This window comes from Heterodontus francisci, chromosome 7, assembly GCF_036365525.1.
Source record: "Heterodontus francisci isolate sHetFra1 chromosome 7, sHetFra1.hap1, whole genome shotgun sequence".
NCBI classification, from domain to species: Eukaryota; Metazoa; Chordata; class Chondrichthyes; order Heterodontiformes; family Heterodontidae; genus Heterodontus; species Heterodontus francisci.
The window spans coordinates 105,772,964-105,789,249 of record NC_090377.1 but is presented as its reverse complement, the minus strand read 5'-3'; the positions used below and the strand labels follow the sequence as shown (position 1 = coordinate 105,789,249).

Genomic DNA, 16,286 nt, shown 5'->3' with positions numbered 1-16,286 from the left:
CGGGCTAGCAAACTGACCACAGCACCATGGTGCAGGGGGACATTCGGGTTAGGAGAGTAAAAAGGGATGTAGTAGTAGTAGTCAACATTCTAGTTAGGGGGATACTGTTCTCTGCAGCTGAGAGCAAGAGTCCTGAAAGCTATATTGCCTGCCTGGTGCCAAGATTAAGGACATCTCCTCGGAGCTGGAGGGGAAAGATGCAGTTGTCATGGAGCATGTGGGTACCAACAACGTTGCTAGGACTAAGAGGTTATGTTGAGGGAGTATGAGCAGCTAAGGGTGAAATTAAAAAGCTGAGCCACATAGGTTATAATCTCAGGATTACTACCTGAGCTATGAGCAAATTGACATAGGAAAGTAAGATCATATAGGGTTTAATGTGTGGCTCAAAGATTGATGTGGGAGAAATGGGTTTCAATTCATGGGGCTCTGGCACCAGTACTGGGGAAAGAGGGAGATGTTATGTTGGAATGGGTTTCATTTGAACTATGCTGGGACCAGTATCCTGGTAAATTAAATAATTAGGGCTGTAGAGAGAGCTTTAAACTAAATAGTGAGAGGAAGGGTTAATTTCGGGAAATTTCGAAAGCCAAAGAGGAAAGACAAGGCAATAGTGCAGGCTAGCAATATGGATAATGATAACCAGAGTGTGGCACAGCATAGAAACATAAGTGCACCAGCAAATAGGGCCAGGGGAGGGAAAAATGTTGAAAAGACAAAATTGAAGGCTTTTTATCCGAATGTATACAACATTTGTAACAGGATAGATGAATTGATGTCGCAAATAGAAATAAATGGGTATGATCTGATAGCCATTGCAGAGATGTGGTTGCAACATGACCAAGGCTAGGGACTAAATATTCAGGGGTAATTGACATTTCTGAAGGATAGACAGAAAGGAAAAGGAGCTGGGGTCACTCTGTTAATGAAGGATGGGATCAGTACAGTCGTGAAAAATAATCATGGCTTGGAAGATCAAGATGTAGAATAATTTGGGTGGGGATAAGAAATAGCAAGGGAAAGAAGTCACTGGTTGGAGTACTCTATAGGCTGTCTAGCAGTAGCTACACTGTAGGACAGAGTATAAATCGAGAAATGGGGGCTTGTAAGAAAGATACTGCAATAATCATGGGCAACTTTAATCTTATAGTTTGGACAAATCAAATTGGCAAAGGTAACCTTGAGGACTAGTTCATAGAATGTATTTAGGACAGAGTTTCTTGGAACAATACGTTGCAGAACCAACCAGAGAACAGGCTATTTTAGACCTGGTAATGTGTAATGAAACAGGATTCATTAATGATCTCATCGTAAAGGACCTCGAGGGAAGAATGGTAGTAACCTGATAAAATTTAACGTTCAGTTTGAGAGTGAGAAACTTGGATCTGAAACTAGTGTCTTCGACTTAAATGAAGGCAATTACAAAGGTACGTAGACAAAATTGGCTAAAGTGGACTGGGAAAATAAGTTGATAGATAAGCAGTGGCAGACATTTAAGGAGATATTTTATAACACTCAACAAAGATATATTCCATTTAGAAAGAAAGACTACGAGAAAGTTGAACCATCATGTCTAGTATCAAATTGAAAGAAATGGCATGCAATGTTGTGAAGATCAGTGGTAGGTCAGAAGATTGGGAAAATTTTAGAAGCTAGCAAAGGATGACTTTTAAAAAAAAAAAGGCAAAAATAGCAAGAAATATTAAAAACAGACTGTAAGTTTCTACAAGTATATAAAAAGAAATTGAGTAGCTAAATGGTCCCTTCGAGGATGAGACTTGGAAATTAATAATGGGAAACCAGGAAATGGCAGACTCTTGGAACAAATATTTTGTATCTGTTTTCACAATAGAAGACACTAAAAGCATCCCAAAAATAGTAGAAAATCAGGGAGCAAAAGGGAGGGAGGAACTTAAAATAATTATTATTAGAGTAAGAGTACTAGGCAAACTAATGGGACTAAAGGCTAACAAGTCCCTCATATCTGATGCACTTTTCATCTTTGGGTCTTAAAAGATAGTGGATGCATTGGTTGTAATCTTTCAAAATTCCCTAGATTCTGGAAATGTCCCAGCAGATTATAAAACTGCAAAACGTAACGCCCCTTTTCAAGAAAGGAGGGAGACTAAAAGCAGGAAACTATAGGCCAGTTACCCTAACATCTGTCATTAGGAAAATGCTGAAATCCATTATGAAGGAAGTGGTAGTAGGACATTTTGAAAATCGTAATATAATTTAGTAGAGTCAATATGGTTTTATGAAAGGAAATTGTGGTCGATAAACTTATTGGAGTTCTTTGAGGATGTAATAAGCAGGGTGGAAAAGGAGAATCAGTAGATGTAGTGCATTTAGATTTTCAAAAGGTCTTTAATAAGGTGCCACATAAAAGGTTACTACACAAGGTAAGTGCCCCTGGTGTTGGGGGTAATATATTAGCATAGATATAAGATTGGTTAACTAACAGAAAACTGAGTGTTGGGATAAATGGGGTCATTTTCAGGTTGGCAAACTGTAACTAGTGGGGTGCAACAGATCAGTGCTGGAGTCTCAATGATTTACAATGTATATTTATGACTTGGATGAAGTACCGAGTATATTGTGGCCAAATTTGCTGACGATACAAAGATAGGTAGGAAAGCAAGTTGTGAGGTGGATACAGTTTGCAAAGGGATATAGATAGGTTAAGTGGGTCAAAATTTGGCAGATGAAGTATAATGTGGGAAAATGTGAGCTTATTCACTTGGTAGGAAGAATAGAAAAGCAACATTTCATTTTTAAAAAGAGACTATAGAATGCTGCGGTACAGAGGTGTCTGGATGTCCTCATACGTGAAACACAAAAAGTTACCATGCAGGTACAGCAAGTAATTAGGAAGACAAATGGAATGTTGGCTTTTATTGCAAGGGGAATGGAGTATAAATGTAGGAAAGTCCTGCCACAACTGTACAAGGCATTGGTGAGGCCACAGCTAGAGTACTGCATACAGGTTTGGTCGCCTTATTTAAGGAGGGATATACTTGCATTGGAGGTGGTTCAGTAGGTTGATTCTTGGGATGAAGATATTGTCTTGTGAGGAAAGGTTGAGCAGATTGGGCCCATATTCATTGGAGCTTTGAAGAATGAGCGATCTTATTGAAACATATAAGATTCTCAGGGGCTTTGACAGGGTAGATGCTGAGAGGATGTTTCCCTTCATGGGCGAATCTAGAACTAGGGCGCACAGTTTCAGCATAAGCAGTTTCCTATTTAAGATGGAGATGAGACATTTCTTCTAAGGGTTGAGAGTCTTAGAAATTCTCTACTCTGTGAAGGCTGAGTCATTGAATATGTGAGATAGGGGAATTCTTGAACTATAGGAGAGTGGAGCGTTATGGACATCAGGCAGGAAAGTGGAGTTGAGGCAAAGAGAGCAGTTGAGTCCAGAAAACAGGAAGTTCTCATAAACCTGTATAAAACATTAGTTCGGTGTCAGCTGGAGTATTGTGTATCATTCTGGGTACCACATTTTAGAAAGGACGTGAAGGCTTTGGAGAAGGTACAGAAGAGATTTGCTGGAATAGTTCCAGGGATGAGGGATTACAGTTACATGGATAGAAGCTGGGCTGTTCTCCCTAGAGCAGAGAAAACTAGCACCACAGCTCCAGGGACCCGGGTTCAATTCTGGGTACTGCCTGTGCGGAGTTTGCAAGTTCTCCCTGTGACCGCGTGGGTTTTCACCGGGTGCTCCGGTTTCCTCCCACAGCCAAAGACTTGCAGGTTGATAGGTGAATTGGCCATTGTAAATTGCCCCTAGTGTGGGTAGGTGATAGGGAATATGGGATTACTGCAGGGTTAGAATAAATGGGTGGTTGTTGGTCGGCACAGACTTGGTGGGCCGAAGGGCCTGTTTCAGTGCTGTATCTCTAAAATAAAATTTTTTAAAAGAGGAGATTTGATAAAGGTGCTTAAAATTATGAAGTGTTTAGATAGAATAAACAAAGAGAAACAGTTTCCAGTGGCTGAAGGCACAGATTAAGGTCATTGGCAAAAGAGCCATAGGTGACATGAGGAAAAAATTTTTTATATACCAAGTGGTTAGGATTTGGAATGCACTGTCTGGGTGGTGGAAACAGATGTAGTAGTAGCTTTCAAAAGGGAATTGGATAAATAATTGAAGGAGGAAAAAATTGTAGGGATATGGGGTAAGAGTGGAGGAGTGGAACAAATTGGATTGCTTATTAAAATATCCGGTGCAAGTTTAATGGGCTGAATGGCCTCCTTCCATGTTGTACTATTTATAATGCTATGAAACAGCTTCATGTGGGGAGGGAGGGAAAGTAGTCAATGGAGTATTCTCTCTGCTTCCAGTTTCTGCCTCAGTGCAAACATTTATGCTAGCAGTCATATCTGTTGTCTTGGTTGTAGTGGGTGCATGATATTGGGGCCACAAAATAAAACAAGTCTTCCAATAATATAAAAAAATAGCTCAAGGAACAGCACCACATCTTCCGATTAGGCACTCTACAGCCTTCTGGACTCAATGTTGTGCAATAATTTCAAACCATGAGCTCCATTTAAAAATTTTTTTTTATTATGTATACATATTTTCATTTATTTATTAACCATGCGCTAGCCTTCAACTTATATTTCATGTTTTGCTTTCATACAGAGCTGTTCGTTCTTCTGCCATTAGCGCTCCTTCTGGACTCGTGCTTTGTCTTTCGCTACAACTGTTTAGCACTCCATTTACATTCTGTTCCATAACGTCTGTCATTTAATCTCTTTCCCCCCCACCCCCCCACTCCCCATCCTATCACCATCCTTCCTTCCTTGTTCTTCTTTTACCACCTCCCCCTTTCACTTGCTCAAAGACGGTTACATTTCTAATATTTGCCAGTTCTGATGAAGGGTCACGGACCTGAAACATTAACTCTGTTTCTCTCGACACAGATGTTGCCAGACCTGCTGAGTATTTCTGGCACTTTCTGTTCTCATTTCAGAGCTCTAACATCGGCAGTATTTTGCTCTTAATATAAAAAATAAGTTGTCCTCGTAACACCGAGATATGTGTTTCTGCATATAGGTATGAAGTAGATGACACCCCATTCTCTGTGCCAGCTGCGTCTGAAGTTAGCGACCTCAGTAAAGTCATCAATAAGCTACTGGAAACGAAACACGGTGAGTTTATGCTATTTTTGAGCGCCAGACAATTATTTCAGTTGATGTCTGCTAGCTGGTACTTGTTAAGATAAGCCAGGTTCAGTGATACAGAACTGTTTTGTTCCACGAAATATATCTTCTGGGGACTGCATTCCTTCCAGCTTGAAATCTAACCAAAATCCATGGCATGTATAGTCCTTGTGATGTGAATTGTGGCTTGGATCTACAGCACAAAACTGCCCAGACTGCTATTTCACTGAGATTGAAATGATGGATGGTGTGGTAAATGTGAAAGAGATTTATATTGGTGCAGTAGGGGGTGTTCTTTTAATATCAGCATAATGTAAAGGAAGCTTTATGTTGTATCTTGCCACACTAGAACTGAACCAATTCACTGATTGACAAAATTGGGCGGCACAGTGGCCCAGTGGTTAGCACTGCAGCCTCACAGCTCCAGGGACCCGGGTTCGATTCTGGGTACTGCCTGTGTGGAATTTGCAAGTTCTCCCTGTGACTGTGTGGGTTTTCGCCGGGTGCTCCGGTTTCCTCCCACAGCCAAAGACTTGCAGGTGATAGGTAAATTCGCTGTTGTAAATTGCCCCTAGTGTAGGTAGGTGGTAGGGAATATGGGATTACTGTAGGGTTAGTATAAATGGGTGGTTGTTGGTCGGCACAGACTCGGTGGGCCGAAGGGCCTGTTTCAGTGCTGTATCTCTAAATAAAAAATTTTAAAAAGCAGTTTGTGGGGAAAAAATGCTGGAAATTTGACCAATCATCCCACATAGACTTCAGTCCTCAGTACTTTGAGTGTGATTGTCTCTAAGTTTAGGGCTAAGGAAGAATTGTGGTTCCTGATCATTAGTCTGGGTGTTGAGTGGCTCGTTTAAGGGTGGGGGAGCATGTGATGTGTTTTGTTTGTGCTGTGGTATGTGAAGTGACAGGATCATCAGTTTTATTTTGTTCTTGCAGCTAATCACAGGCATGCAGACTTTGATTTTCTCATTAAGGGCCAGTTCCTACGGCTGCCACTGGGTAAGCACATGGAATTGGAAAACATTTCAACGGTAAGTCACCACAAACAGCTTTGGTGAAGATTTATTAATGCAGCACCCTCCATCTCTCTGATTAGGAGAATGCAATGTTGTTTTAAGTTGGTGTTTGAAAACTGAGCATAGTCATTTATGGCACAGAAGGAGGCCATTGAGTCCATGCTGGCTCTCCATGGAGCTATCCTGTCAGTCCCACTCCCCCACTCGATCCCCGTCGCCCTGCAAGTCTTCTCTCAAGTGGCCATCCAACCTCCTGTTGAAGTCATTGATTGTCTCCGCTTCCACCACTTGTGGGCGGTGAGTTCCATGTCATTACCACCCGCTGTGTAGAAAAAGCACTTCCTCTTATTCCCCCTGCATTCTTTGCCCAAAACTTTCAATCTGTGTCCCATAGTCCTTGCATCATTAGTTAATGAGAACAGTTTTTCTTCGTCTAACTTATCTAAGCCTGTCATAATCTTGTACACTTCTATTAAATCTCCCCTCAATCTCTTAAGTAGAACAACCCCAGCTTCTCCAACCTCACCTTGTAACTAAAATCCTCCATCCCTGGAACTATTCTGGTAAATCTCCTCTGCACCCTCTCAAGGACCCTCACATTATTTTTGAAGTGTGGTGACCAGAACTGGACGCAGTACTCCAGTTGGGGCCTAACCAGAGTTATAAAAGTTCAGAACTTTTTTTCTGCTTTTGTACTCCCTGTTTGTTGTAAAAGCAGTGGTTCCGAGCACTGACCCTTGGGGAACACCACTGTCTACCATCCTCCAGTCTGAAAAACAACCATTTACTACGACTCCCTGTTTTTTGTCCTTAAGCCAATTCTTTATCCAAATGAATACTGACCCTCTTATCCATGAGCCTCAATTTTGTTAACCAGCCTTTTATGTGGTACCTTATCAAACTTTTTTTAAAAATCCAGATAAACAACATCCACTGCATTCCCTTCAACCTTTTCTGTTACTTCATCAAAAAACTCAATTAGATTAGTCAGGCATAATCTGTCTTTTACAAATTCATGCTGGCTATCCTTAATTAACTCGAACCTCTCTAAGTGTCTCAGTTTTTTTTGTTTCCCTGATTATTGTTTCTAAAACTTTGCCCACCACTGATAAACTAACTGACCTTTAGTTGCTCGGACTGTCCTTAACAGTCTTGAATAAGGGTGCCACATTTGCCACTCTTCAGTCTTCTGGCACCTCCCCATATCTAGGGAAGATTGGAAGATTCTGGCAAGCCCTTCCACTATCTCCATCCCCGACTTCCTTTAGCTGCCTGGGATGCAAGCCATCTGAACCAGGTGACTTATCTGCACTAAGCATAGCCAGCTTTTCCAGTGCCACCTCCCTCTCAATTTTTACCCTATCCATTGCCTCCACTCTCTTCACTTCCATTGATGTTTGCAGATTCAGTTTCCTTAGAAACACTGATACAAAATACTCATTAAGTACATTAGCCTTGCCCTGCGCCTCTAAGCATATATTACCCTTTCTGTCCCTAATAGGGCCCACGCCACCTCTTAGAACTCGCTTACTATTTACATGCCGGTAGAAGATCTTTGGGTTCTCTTTTATGTTGATGGTCATTCTGTTCTCATATTCTCTCTTTGCCAGTCTTATTTGCCACTTCACCTCCCCTATCAACTTAATTGTATATGGCCTAGTTCTAACTTGATGAGTTTACCTGACACTTTTTGTTGCATCATAGTTGCTACCTCCCTTGCCATTCAATGAGCCCTGTTCTTGGTTCTTTTCGCCCTTGTTGGAATGTTCCTAGCCTGTCCCTGAAGCATCCCTTTCTTAAGGATAACCCATTGTTCCGATATAGCTTTCTCCCAGTCTCTGGTTCCATTTCTCCCTGGCTAGATCTCTTATCGCATTGAAATTAGCCCTCTTCCAATCTAGACATTCTACCTTATTTGGTCCCTGGTTTTACTGTAAGTATATCTTTTTATGAAAACTGCAGAAAAAAATGTAGTTGGGTAATGACTAATTGAAAAAAGAGCATTTTGTTCCCCCTATACTAGGAAGAGGTGGTTGAGATTGAATATGTGGAACGATACAATGCCCCTCAGCCAGAAGAGTGCTTGTTCCATGATGACTGGGTCAGTGCAGTGGAGGCACAGGGAGAATGGTAAGAACTGTGTCACTCAAAGCTATTTTGTGCTGGGATCCCTAAAATTGGTGGAAACCTGGGCCAGAAAATCCATTGCTGAAGATATAAACAGCATTTTTGAAAAGAGTGAGGACCAGTGATTGTTCATTTGGTATCAGGGCTTAAAACTTAGTCGAGCAGCTTGGTTATTTGTCATTTTCTTTTTCAAACTTTTTAACTTTTCCACTGGGGTTCAGTGTAATTGGAGCGATGAATGATCTGTGATCTAACTAATCTATGGCACCAAACATAATAGACATGTATAACAGCGACAGAGGTGGAACTGACCTTTTTTAATACTGATAGATTGTGCCATTTGGGCTAAATCCCATCAGTTGTAAATTATCCAGTGTTGAAATGAATGTTCTTGGATTGGTGATGGTGCTCCACTTATTGCCTGCCTCCTTTTCCTCCTTCCCTTCCTGCACTCGAGAAAATTCTAGACTCTGTTCCTTAAAAAGAGTACCATGTTTATGAAAGTGTTTGGGATGGGAGAAGAGACCTGTGTTGTTTACATTAGCTTGGTCAAGTAATGCAACAATACATGTTAACACCATTCAATGTTCTGTTGTATGTTTGCAAGCAAATGAATTTATCAAACTCAGTAGAAATAGAAAATGCTGCAAATGCTCAGCAGGTCTGGCAGCAACTGTGGGGAGAAAAACAAAGTTAATGTTTCAAATTGGTACCCTTTCATCAGTTCTGAAATGTTAACTTTGTTTTTCTCACCGCAGGTGCTGCCAGACCTGCTGTGCCGCTACAGCATTTTCTGTTTTCATTTCAGATTTTCAGCATCGGTAGTACTTAGCTCTTGTAAGTTTGTCAGCACTTCTGCTTGTAAATAGTGCCCTTTCATCAGCTCAAGGACCAGCTTTGAGTAATGCTTGATTATTCAAAAATTGATGTGGTTAATTTATGCTCTTTCAGGATTCTCACGGGATCGTATGATAAAATTGCTCACATTTGGACTTTAGATGGCCGACCTCTCGTGGCTCTTGCTGGACATACTGAAGTAGTCAAAGATATAGCATGGATCAGGAAAGGTGAATGCTTTCATCGTCTTAAGTCAAAACAGCTACAGCCAAGCTCTGGTCATGTTGAGTCTATTTTTGAAGAATCTGTTTCTGCAGATTTTCTTTTTATCTGTAGGGCTCATTCAGTCCATCACAATATTCTGTTTTCTGCCATTAGAGGAGGTTTTACTGTATTAGGTAGCTCGCTGAGAGTCTCTTGTGGCAGTAACAAATATTGCAGCACAGATGAAGGTAGAAACTGCTTGAATGTTTGATTGCCCTGATCGTTGTTGGCTAGTAATGATAGTTCTATTAACTCTGCCTGATTTGGCATAATGTTTGATTGTGTAACAGACTGTAATTTTGAAATTCACTACTTCTTGAGTGCATCTGAATAGCTGTCATTGAGGCATATTCTGGGGTGACATTTAACATCACCTATCAAATGTCACCTTTGCATCGAAGTTTGATTTCTTACACTATTGCATCTAGTTTCCCTTGATGTTTTAAGAAAATTCTTTGTAATGTTTTGAGTTTAGGGTTTGAGTAGTTCTCACAAGGTTCCTTTCTTAAAACCACATTCTTTGAAAGTTAGGAGTGTAGTATAATGTGCCCTTTAGTAACTTGCTATTTGGAAGATACACAGGCTCAATCTATACTTTTAAGTTTAATTCTTAAACCATTTCTATCTTCTTGACCTGATTGATGCCTTGCTTTTGCAATATAATAGTGGCTTAGACTTTGTGGTTGTAATGATGGTAAAACCATCAACGTTCATTGCCAGTACTTTGTAAGAATAACAACTTCTACATTTGCACATGAGCAGTTAAATGCAGAAATTCAAACGTTGCTGTCGGCGATTCCCTATTCCTCCACAGGATGCAGTGTTGAATTCCTCGCAGATGGAAATCAAAAAATCACTGAATTGACATGAACCTCCACTTTTAATGCTGTTATTCTCGGTGTAAAAACCATTAAAAAAAGACGCCTTGTTGAATCAGGTGTAATTGGGTGTCTAACAGCGTATTAAGTCATAATTATGTGAAATAACATCTTTGGCCCTGAAAACTAATTTTATATTTGTGGAATGTATAATTTCTCCATTCTATGATACAAATTCCATAGGTTTTCAAAATTTATTTTTAAATTTTCATATTTCAGCTTCTATGTTAATCTCATTTGTATGTCCCAATCTTTGTTTTGCTTTCTATAAAATTATAAAAAGTGAATGATAAAACTTGCTTGTTACTTCCTGGTTTGCTGTCTGTGAGCATTATTCAATGTTATTGGCTGCTTAGCCTGCTTGATGACATGACTGTTGCTAGACGCCAGCAGTATCCCCTGTAGATGGCACCAGAATTAAACTAATCTCGGGAAAGGTGAAATCTATGCCTCAGAGGTTCCTAGATCTTTTTGGGTAGCTTTATTTGAGATTAGCGGTGAGCATCGTCCCTTCACTACAAACCACAAAATTTGGGCAAATGTGAAGTGAGTGACTATGGTTCAGAAAATGACCTCAGTGGATTGTTCTAGTAAAACGATCAACAGAAATCTTAGGTTAAAATTGAAGGTATAACGTCAGGAAACCAAAACATTAGAGATTAGAAAGATTTTATAAATGACCTATTTCCTCTCAAAATTTCCTCTCCGTATGTTGCTGGTAATTCAAGTTAAATACACTATTTTTGGGCACTGTAATGTTCCTTTCTTCTCTACTTACCTAGTTTTACTTTCATACTCAAGGCATGGACGCGTGTTCCATCACTTCTTGACAAAATATGCTTGTGCTTCCATGTGCTGTATATTTGCTGTATAAATGGTGTCTGGTTTTGGCTAACTTTGGAAGTGCTCTTTCTGTTAGTTGGTCCCTGCAGTTTGCTGCTCAGTGCCTCTCAAGACCAGAGTGTTATTTTGTGGGAATGGAACTCAGAAAAGAACAAAGTGAAAGCATTGCACTCCTGTCGAGGACATGCTGCGAGTGTGGAGTCAATTGCTGTGGACAGCACCAAAACTAAAGTGAGTTGTTTAATTGAGATTTTTGCTGTTTTGTATAAATGACTTTCAGATATTATCAATATAGATCTGCAGACTAACACTTACCTAGTTTAGTTTTCGCAATCCTATTCAAAGGCACTATAAAAGGCTAGCAGGTTGAGTAAAGCGGATAAGCAATAAAAGGGATGTATGTATTTCATCTGCAGTGCGCTGCAACAAACCTGAGAAATCCTGGTATCATTATGTAGCGTTTTCTGTTGAGTTTTTATTTAAGTCTTTTTCTACCTTTTAGTAGATATTGATAGTCCCATTATCTGCTCTTAGGCTTTTAGTAATGCTGTTTTGAGAAGTTTGTTAGGTTGGTGAGAGTGTTCTGGGATTCATTTCCTCCAATTTTCCTCCTTTGTGTTTGGCAACCAGATGATCATTTCACCCGATATCATGACTGCGATGAAGAATTTGGGAGATGGTCAGCATGGCATGTGTTCAACTACTTTGTTGTACCATATATTATTGCATAGAATGCTCTGTAGCTCATTGCCAGTCCTTAAAGTCAGCACTGAAGATTGTTTGAAGTAAACTTCTTGCTTATTGCATTAGTAGTCTTGATCTTAACATGTAAATTGTGAGGTTGCGACTTAGGCATGTTGTTGGAGAAAAGATATAGAGCTTTTTCTGCTGCTGGGAGTGCTTACTGCTGTGACTGGATATTAAGCATACCCCTACTTAAATGCTTTTTTTTTGGTGCTCATAATGGGAAGAATTTATCAGAAAAATGAAGTGTACTTTGTGGTGAACAAGTAAAACATTAATCACCTTTATCCAATTTAAAACCAATGAATCTGTTGTTCAAATTAATGTGTTAATCCAACAATTGGAACCTCTATACTAAATGGTTACAGACAGCTGAAGGGCGAGGGATCAAGTGAGGGAAGATGTCATAATTTAAAGAGAGAGAAGGCAAGAGAGCAAGATAACAATTCTTCTTCTTTGGCCTCCTTGTCTCGGGAGACAATGGATAAGCGCCTGGCGGTGGTCAGTGGTTTGTGGAGCAGCGCCTGGAGTGGCTATAAAGGCCAATTCTAGAGTGACAGGCTCTTCCACAGGTGCTGCAGAAAAATTTGATTGTCGGGGCTGTTACACAGTTGGCTCTCCCCTTGCGCTTTTGTCTTTTTTCCTGCCAACTGCTAAGTCTCTTCGACTCGCCACACTTTAGCCCCGCCTTAATGACTACCCGCCAGCTCTGGCGAACGCTGGCAACTAACTCCCACGACTTGTGATCAATGTCACAGGACTTCATGTCGCGTTTGCAGACGTCTTTGAAGCGGAGACATGGACGGCCGGTGGGTCTGATACCAGTGGCGAGTTCGCTGTACAATGTATCTTTGGGGATCCTGCCATCTTCCATGCGGCTCACATGGCCAAGCCATCTCAAGCGCCGCTGAATCAGTAGTGTGTGTAAGTTGGGGATGTTGGCCGCCTCGAGGACTTCTGTGTTGGAGATACGGTCCTGCCACCTGATGCCAAGTATTCTCTGGAGGCAGCGAAGATGGAATGAATTGAGACGTCGCTCTTGGCTGACATATGTTGTCCAGGCCTCGCTGCCATAGAGCAAGGTACTGAGGACACAGGCTTGATACACTCAGCACTTTGTGTTCCGTGTCAGTGCACCATTTTCCCACACTCTCTTGGCCAGTCTGGACATAGCAGTGGAAGCCTTTCCCATGCGCTTGTTGATTTCTGTATCTAGAGACAGGTTACTGGTGATAGTTGAGCCTAGGTAGGTGAACTCTTGAACCACTTCCAGAGCGTGATCGCCAATATTGATGGGCTGGTACCGGCGCACGAGGATGTCGCTCACCTCCCGAAGGACGCGAAGGAGATTTCCAGGCGTCGATGGTGGGAACTGAGGAAATGGCTTATTACCTGCACCCCTCCCCCCAACCCGCTCACCTCTCTCGCACCCCCTTCCCCCCACCCCCCCTTCCCCCCTCCCCCCCCCCCCCCCCCACCGGCATCCACCTACCCGTGCAGGGGCCCTAACAACCCCACTGCCTTGTGGGTGTCTTGGGAGAGACCAAGGCTAAGGGAGTAAACCCTGACAGAAAATCCGGAGCGGAACACCATAGGCGGTCATGTCACCTTTGGCATGTTTCCGGCAGTTCCTGCAGCCATACCGGTGCCAAACGTGGTGCTCTGCACTCCTTTGGACCCCACCAGAAAGGCCGAGAGGGGGGTTTTGACGATTGGGCAACTCTCAACCTCCTTACATTCGCCCAGGCATGCGCCATGGAGAGGTTAGTCCATAGTTGCCTCATAGTGACTGAAACAACACGGAAGGCAGCAGTTACGGGTTATAAGTCCAGCTAAATTGGCGTAGAGATTGGGCGCCACGGGTTGCCTTTGTCGGTGGGAGAGGTCATTGCACCTCACTGGACAGCTACTGCCCGCCTCAAACCGGGCAGCCCCCGGTCAATAAGGTTCTGTCCTGCCACAGTCCACTTGCTTCAATGGGTGTTTGGAGCTCAGGGTCATTGCCCGAAAGGTGGACTGCAACACCGTACCAAACAACATGAAAAAAGGAAAGAAGGTACCAGCCCTTCGCTTTGCAAGCTGGAACGTTAGAATTATGTGTCCTGGCCTGTTGGAAGACCTTACACAAATCAACGATTCCCGGAAGACCGCCATCATTAACAACGAGCTCCGTAGACTCAATGTGGACATTGCAGCACTTCAGGAGACACGCCTCCCCGCGAGTGGATCTCTGGCAGAGCAAGACTACACCTCCTTCTGGCAGGGCAGGGATCCTGAAGAACCAAGACAGCATGGAGTGGGCTTCGCCATCAGAAACTCTTTGCTCAGCATGATAGAGCCTCCCTCAAATGGCTCGGAACGCATACTGTCCATCCGACTGCTCACCAAGATAACAATAAGGGTAATGATAATCAGAGTGTGGCAGGATGGGACAGAGTGTACAAACTTAAGAGTGCGCCAGCAGATAAGGCTTGAGGTTGTGACCTGAGAGAGGTTGGGGTTTCGGGTGAAGGGAGATTTAGAAATCCACAGAGAAAGGTCGAGGAATTGGAACAGTATAGCATTTTGGGTAAAGTCAGGCAGAATGGGACGGGAAGGAACAAGGAGTTTAACAAAAGTTGTACATCAGCGAATAAGGTCATGAGTAAAGAATGAAATTAAATGTTCTTTATCTGAATGCATAAAGCATCTGCAATTAGATAGATGAACTAGTGGCACAAATAGAGGTTAATAGAGTCATAATCATAGAGTTTTACAGCGCAGAAACAGGCCCTTTGGCCCAACGCGCCTGCGCCGACCATCAAGCACCCATCCAAAATTAGTCCCACTTCCCCGCACGGTCCGTAGCCTTGTACGTTATGGCATTTCAAGTGCTCATCTAAACACTTCTTAAATGTCGTGAGTGTTCCTGCCTCTACCACCCCTTCAGGCAGTGTGTTCAAGATTCCAACTACCCTCTGGGTGAAAAAATTTTTCCTCAACTCCCCTCTAAACCTTCTGCCCCTTACGTTAAATCTATGCCCCCTAGTTATTGACCTCTCCGCTAAGGGAAAAAGTTTCTTCCTATCTGTCCTATCAATGCCCCTCATAATTTTATATACCTCAATCAGGTTCCCCCTCAGCCTTCTCCACTCCAAGGAAAACAACCCCAGCCTATCCAGTCTCTCTTCATAGCTGAAATGCTCCAGCCCAGGCAACATCCTGGTGAATCTCCTCTGCACCCTCTCCAGTGCAATTACATCCTTCCTATAGTGTGGTGACCAGAACTGTACACAGTACTCCGGACGTGGCCTAACTAGCGTTTTGTACAGCTTTATCATAACCTCCCTGCCCTTAGATTCTATGCCTCGGCTAATGAAGGCAAGTATCCCGTATGCCTTCCTAACCACCTTATCTACCTGCGCTGCTGCCTTCAGTGATCTATGGACAAGCACCCCAAGGTCCCTCTGTACTCCCTAGGGTCCTATCATCCATTGTATATACTCTTGCCTTGTTAGTCCTCCCAAAGTGCATCACCTCACACTTTTCAGGATTAAACTCCATTTGCCGTAACTCCGCCCATCTTACCAGTCCATCTATATCATCCTGTAATCTAAGGCTTTCTCACTATTTACAACACCACCAATTTTCGTGTCGTTTGCGAACTTACTGATCATACCTCCTATATTTAAGTCTAAATCATTAATGTACACTACAAGCAGTAAGGGTCCCAGCACCGATGCCTACGGTACACCACTGGTCACAGCCATCCATTCGCAAAAACAACCCTCGACCATGACCATCGACCATCCTTCCACTAAGCCAATTTTGAATCCATTTTGCCAAATTACCCTGGATCCCATGTGCTCTTACTTTCTTAACCAATCTCCCATGCAGGACCTTTATCAAAAGCCTTACTGAAGTCCATGTTAGACGACATCAACTGCTTTACCCTCATCTACACCTCTCGTCACCTCCTTGAAAAATTCCATCAAATTTGTGACACAGTCTCCCCCGGCAAAGCCATGTTGACTATCCCTGATCAATCCCTGCCTCTCCAAGTGGAGATTAATCCTGTCTCTCAAATCTTTTCCAATAATTTCCCCTACCACTGATGTTAGACTCAGTGGCCTATAATTACCTGGTTTATCCTGGCTACCCTTCTTGAATAATGGTACCACATTCACTATCCTCCAGTCCTCTGGCACCTCTCCTGTGGCCAGAGAGGATTTGAAAATTTGTGTCAGAGCTCCCGCTATCTCCTCCCTTGCCTCACATAGCAGCCTGGGATATATCTCCCGTTCTGAAGAAGGGTCACTGACCTGAAACATTAACTCTGCTTCTCTCTCCACAGATGCTGCCAGACCCGCTGAGTATTTCCAGCATTTCTTGTTTTTATTTCAGATTTCCAGCATCCGCAGTATTT

General features: G+C 42.5%; 1 protein-coding gene across 1 annotated transcript in view; it reads left to right on the top strand.

The window, feature by feature from the left end:
- Positions 1–16,286, top strand: part of wdr12 (WD repeat domain 12) — a 59,667-nt gene that overhangs the window by 17,666 nt on the left and 25,715 nt on the right. The window contains exons 2-6 of the mRNA XM_068035862.1: positions 5,063–5,157; positions 6,109–6,203; positions 8,212–8,318; positions 9,267–9,382; positions 11,214–11,368. Coding sequence (XP_067891963.1) covers positions 5,063–5,157; positions 6,109–6,203; positions 8,212–8,318; positions 9,267–9,382; positions 11,214–11,368 — 568 coding nt within the window. The remainder of the gene's footprint in view (positions 1–5,062; positions 5,158–6,108; positions 6,204–8,211; positions 8,319–9,266; positions 9,383–11,213; positions 11,369–16,286) is intronic.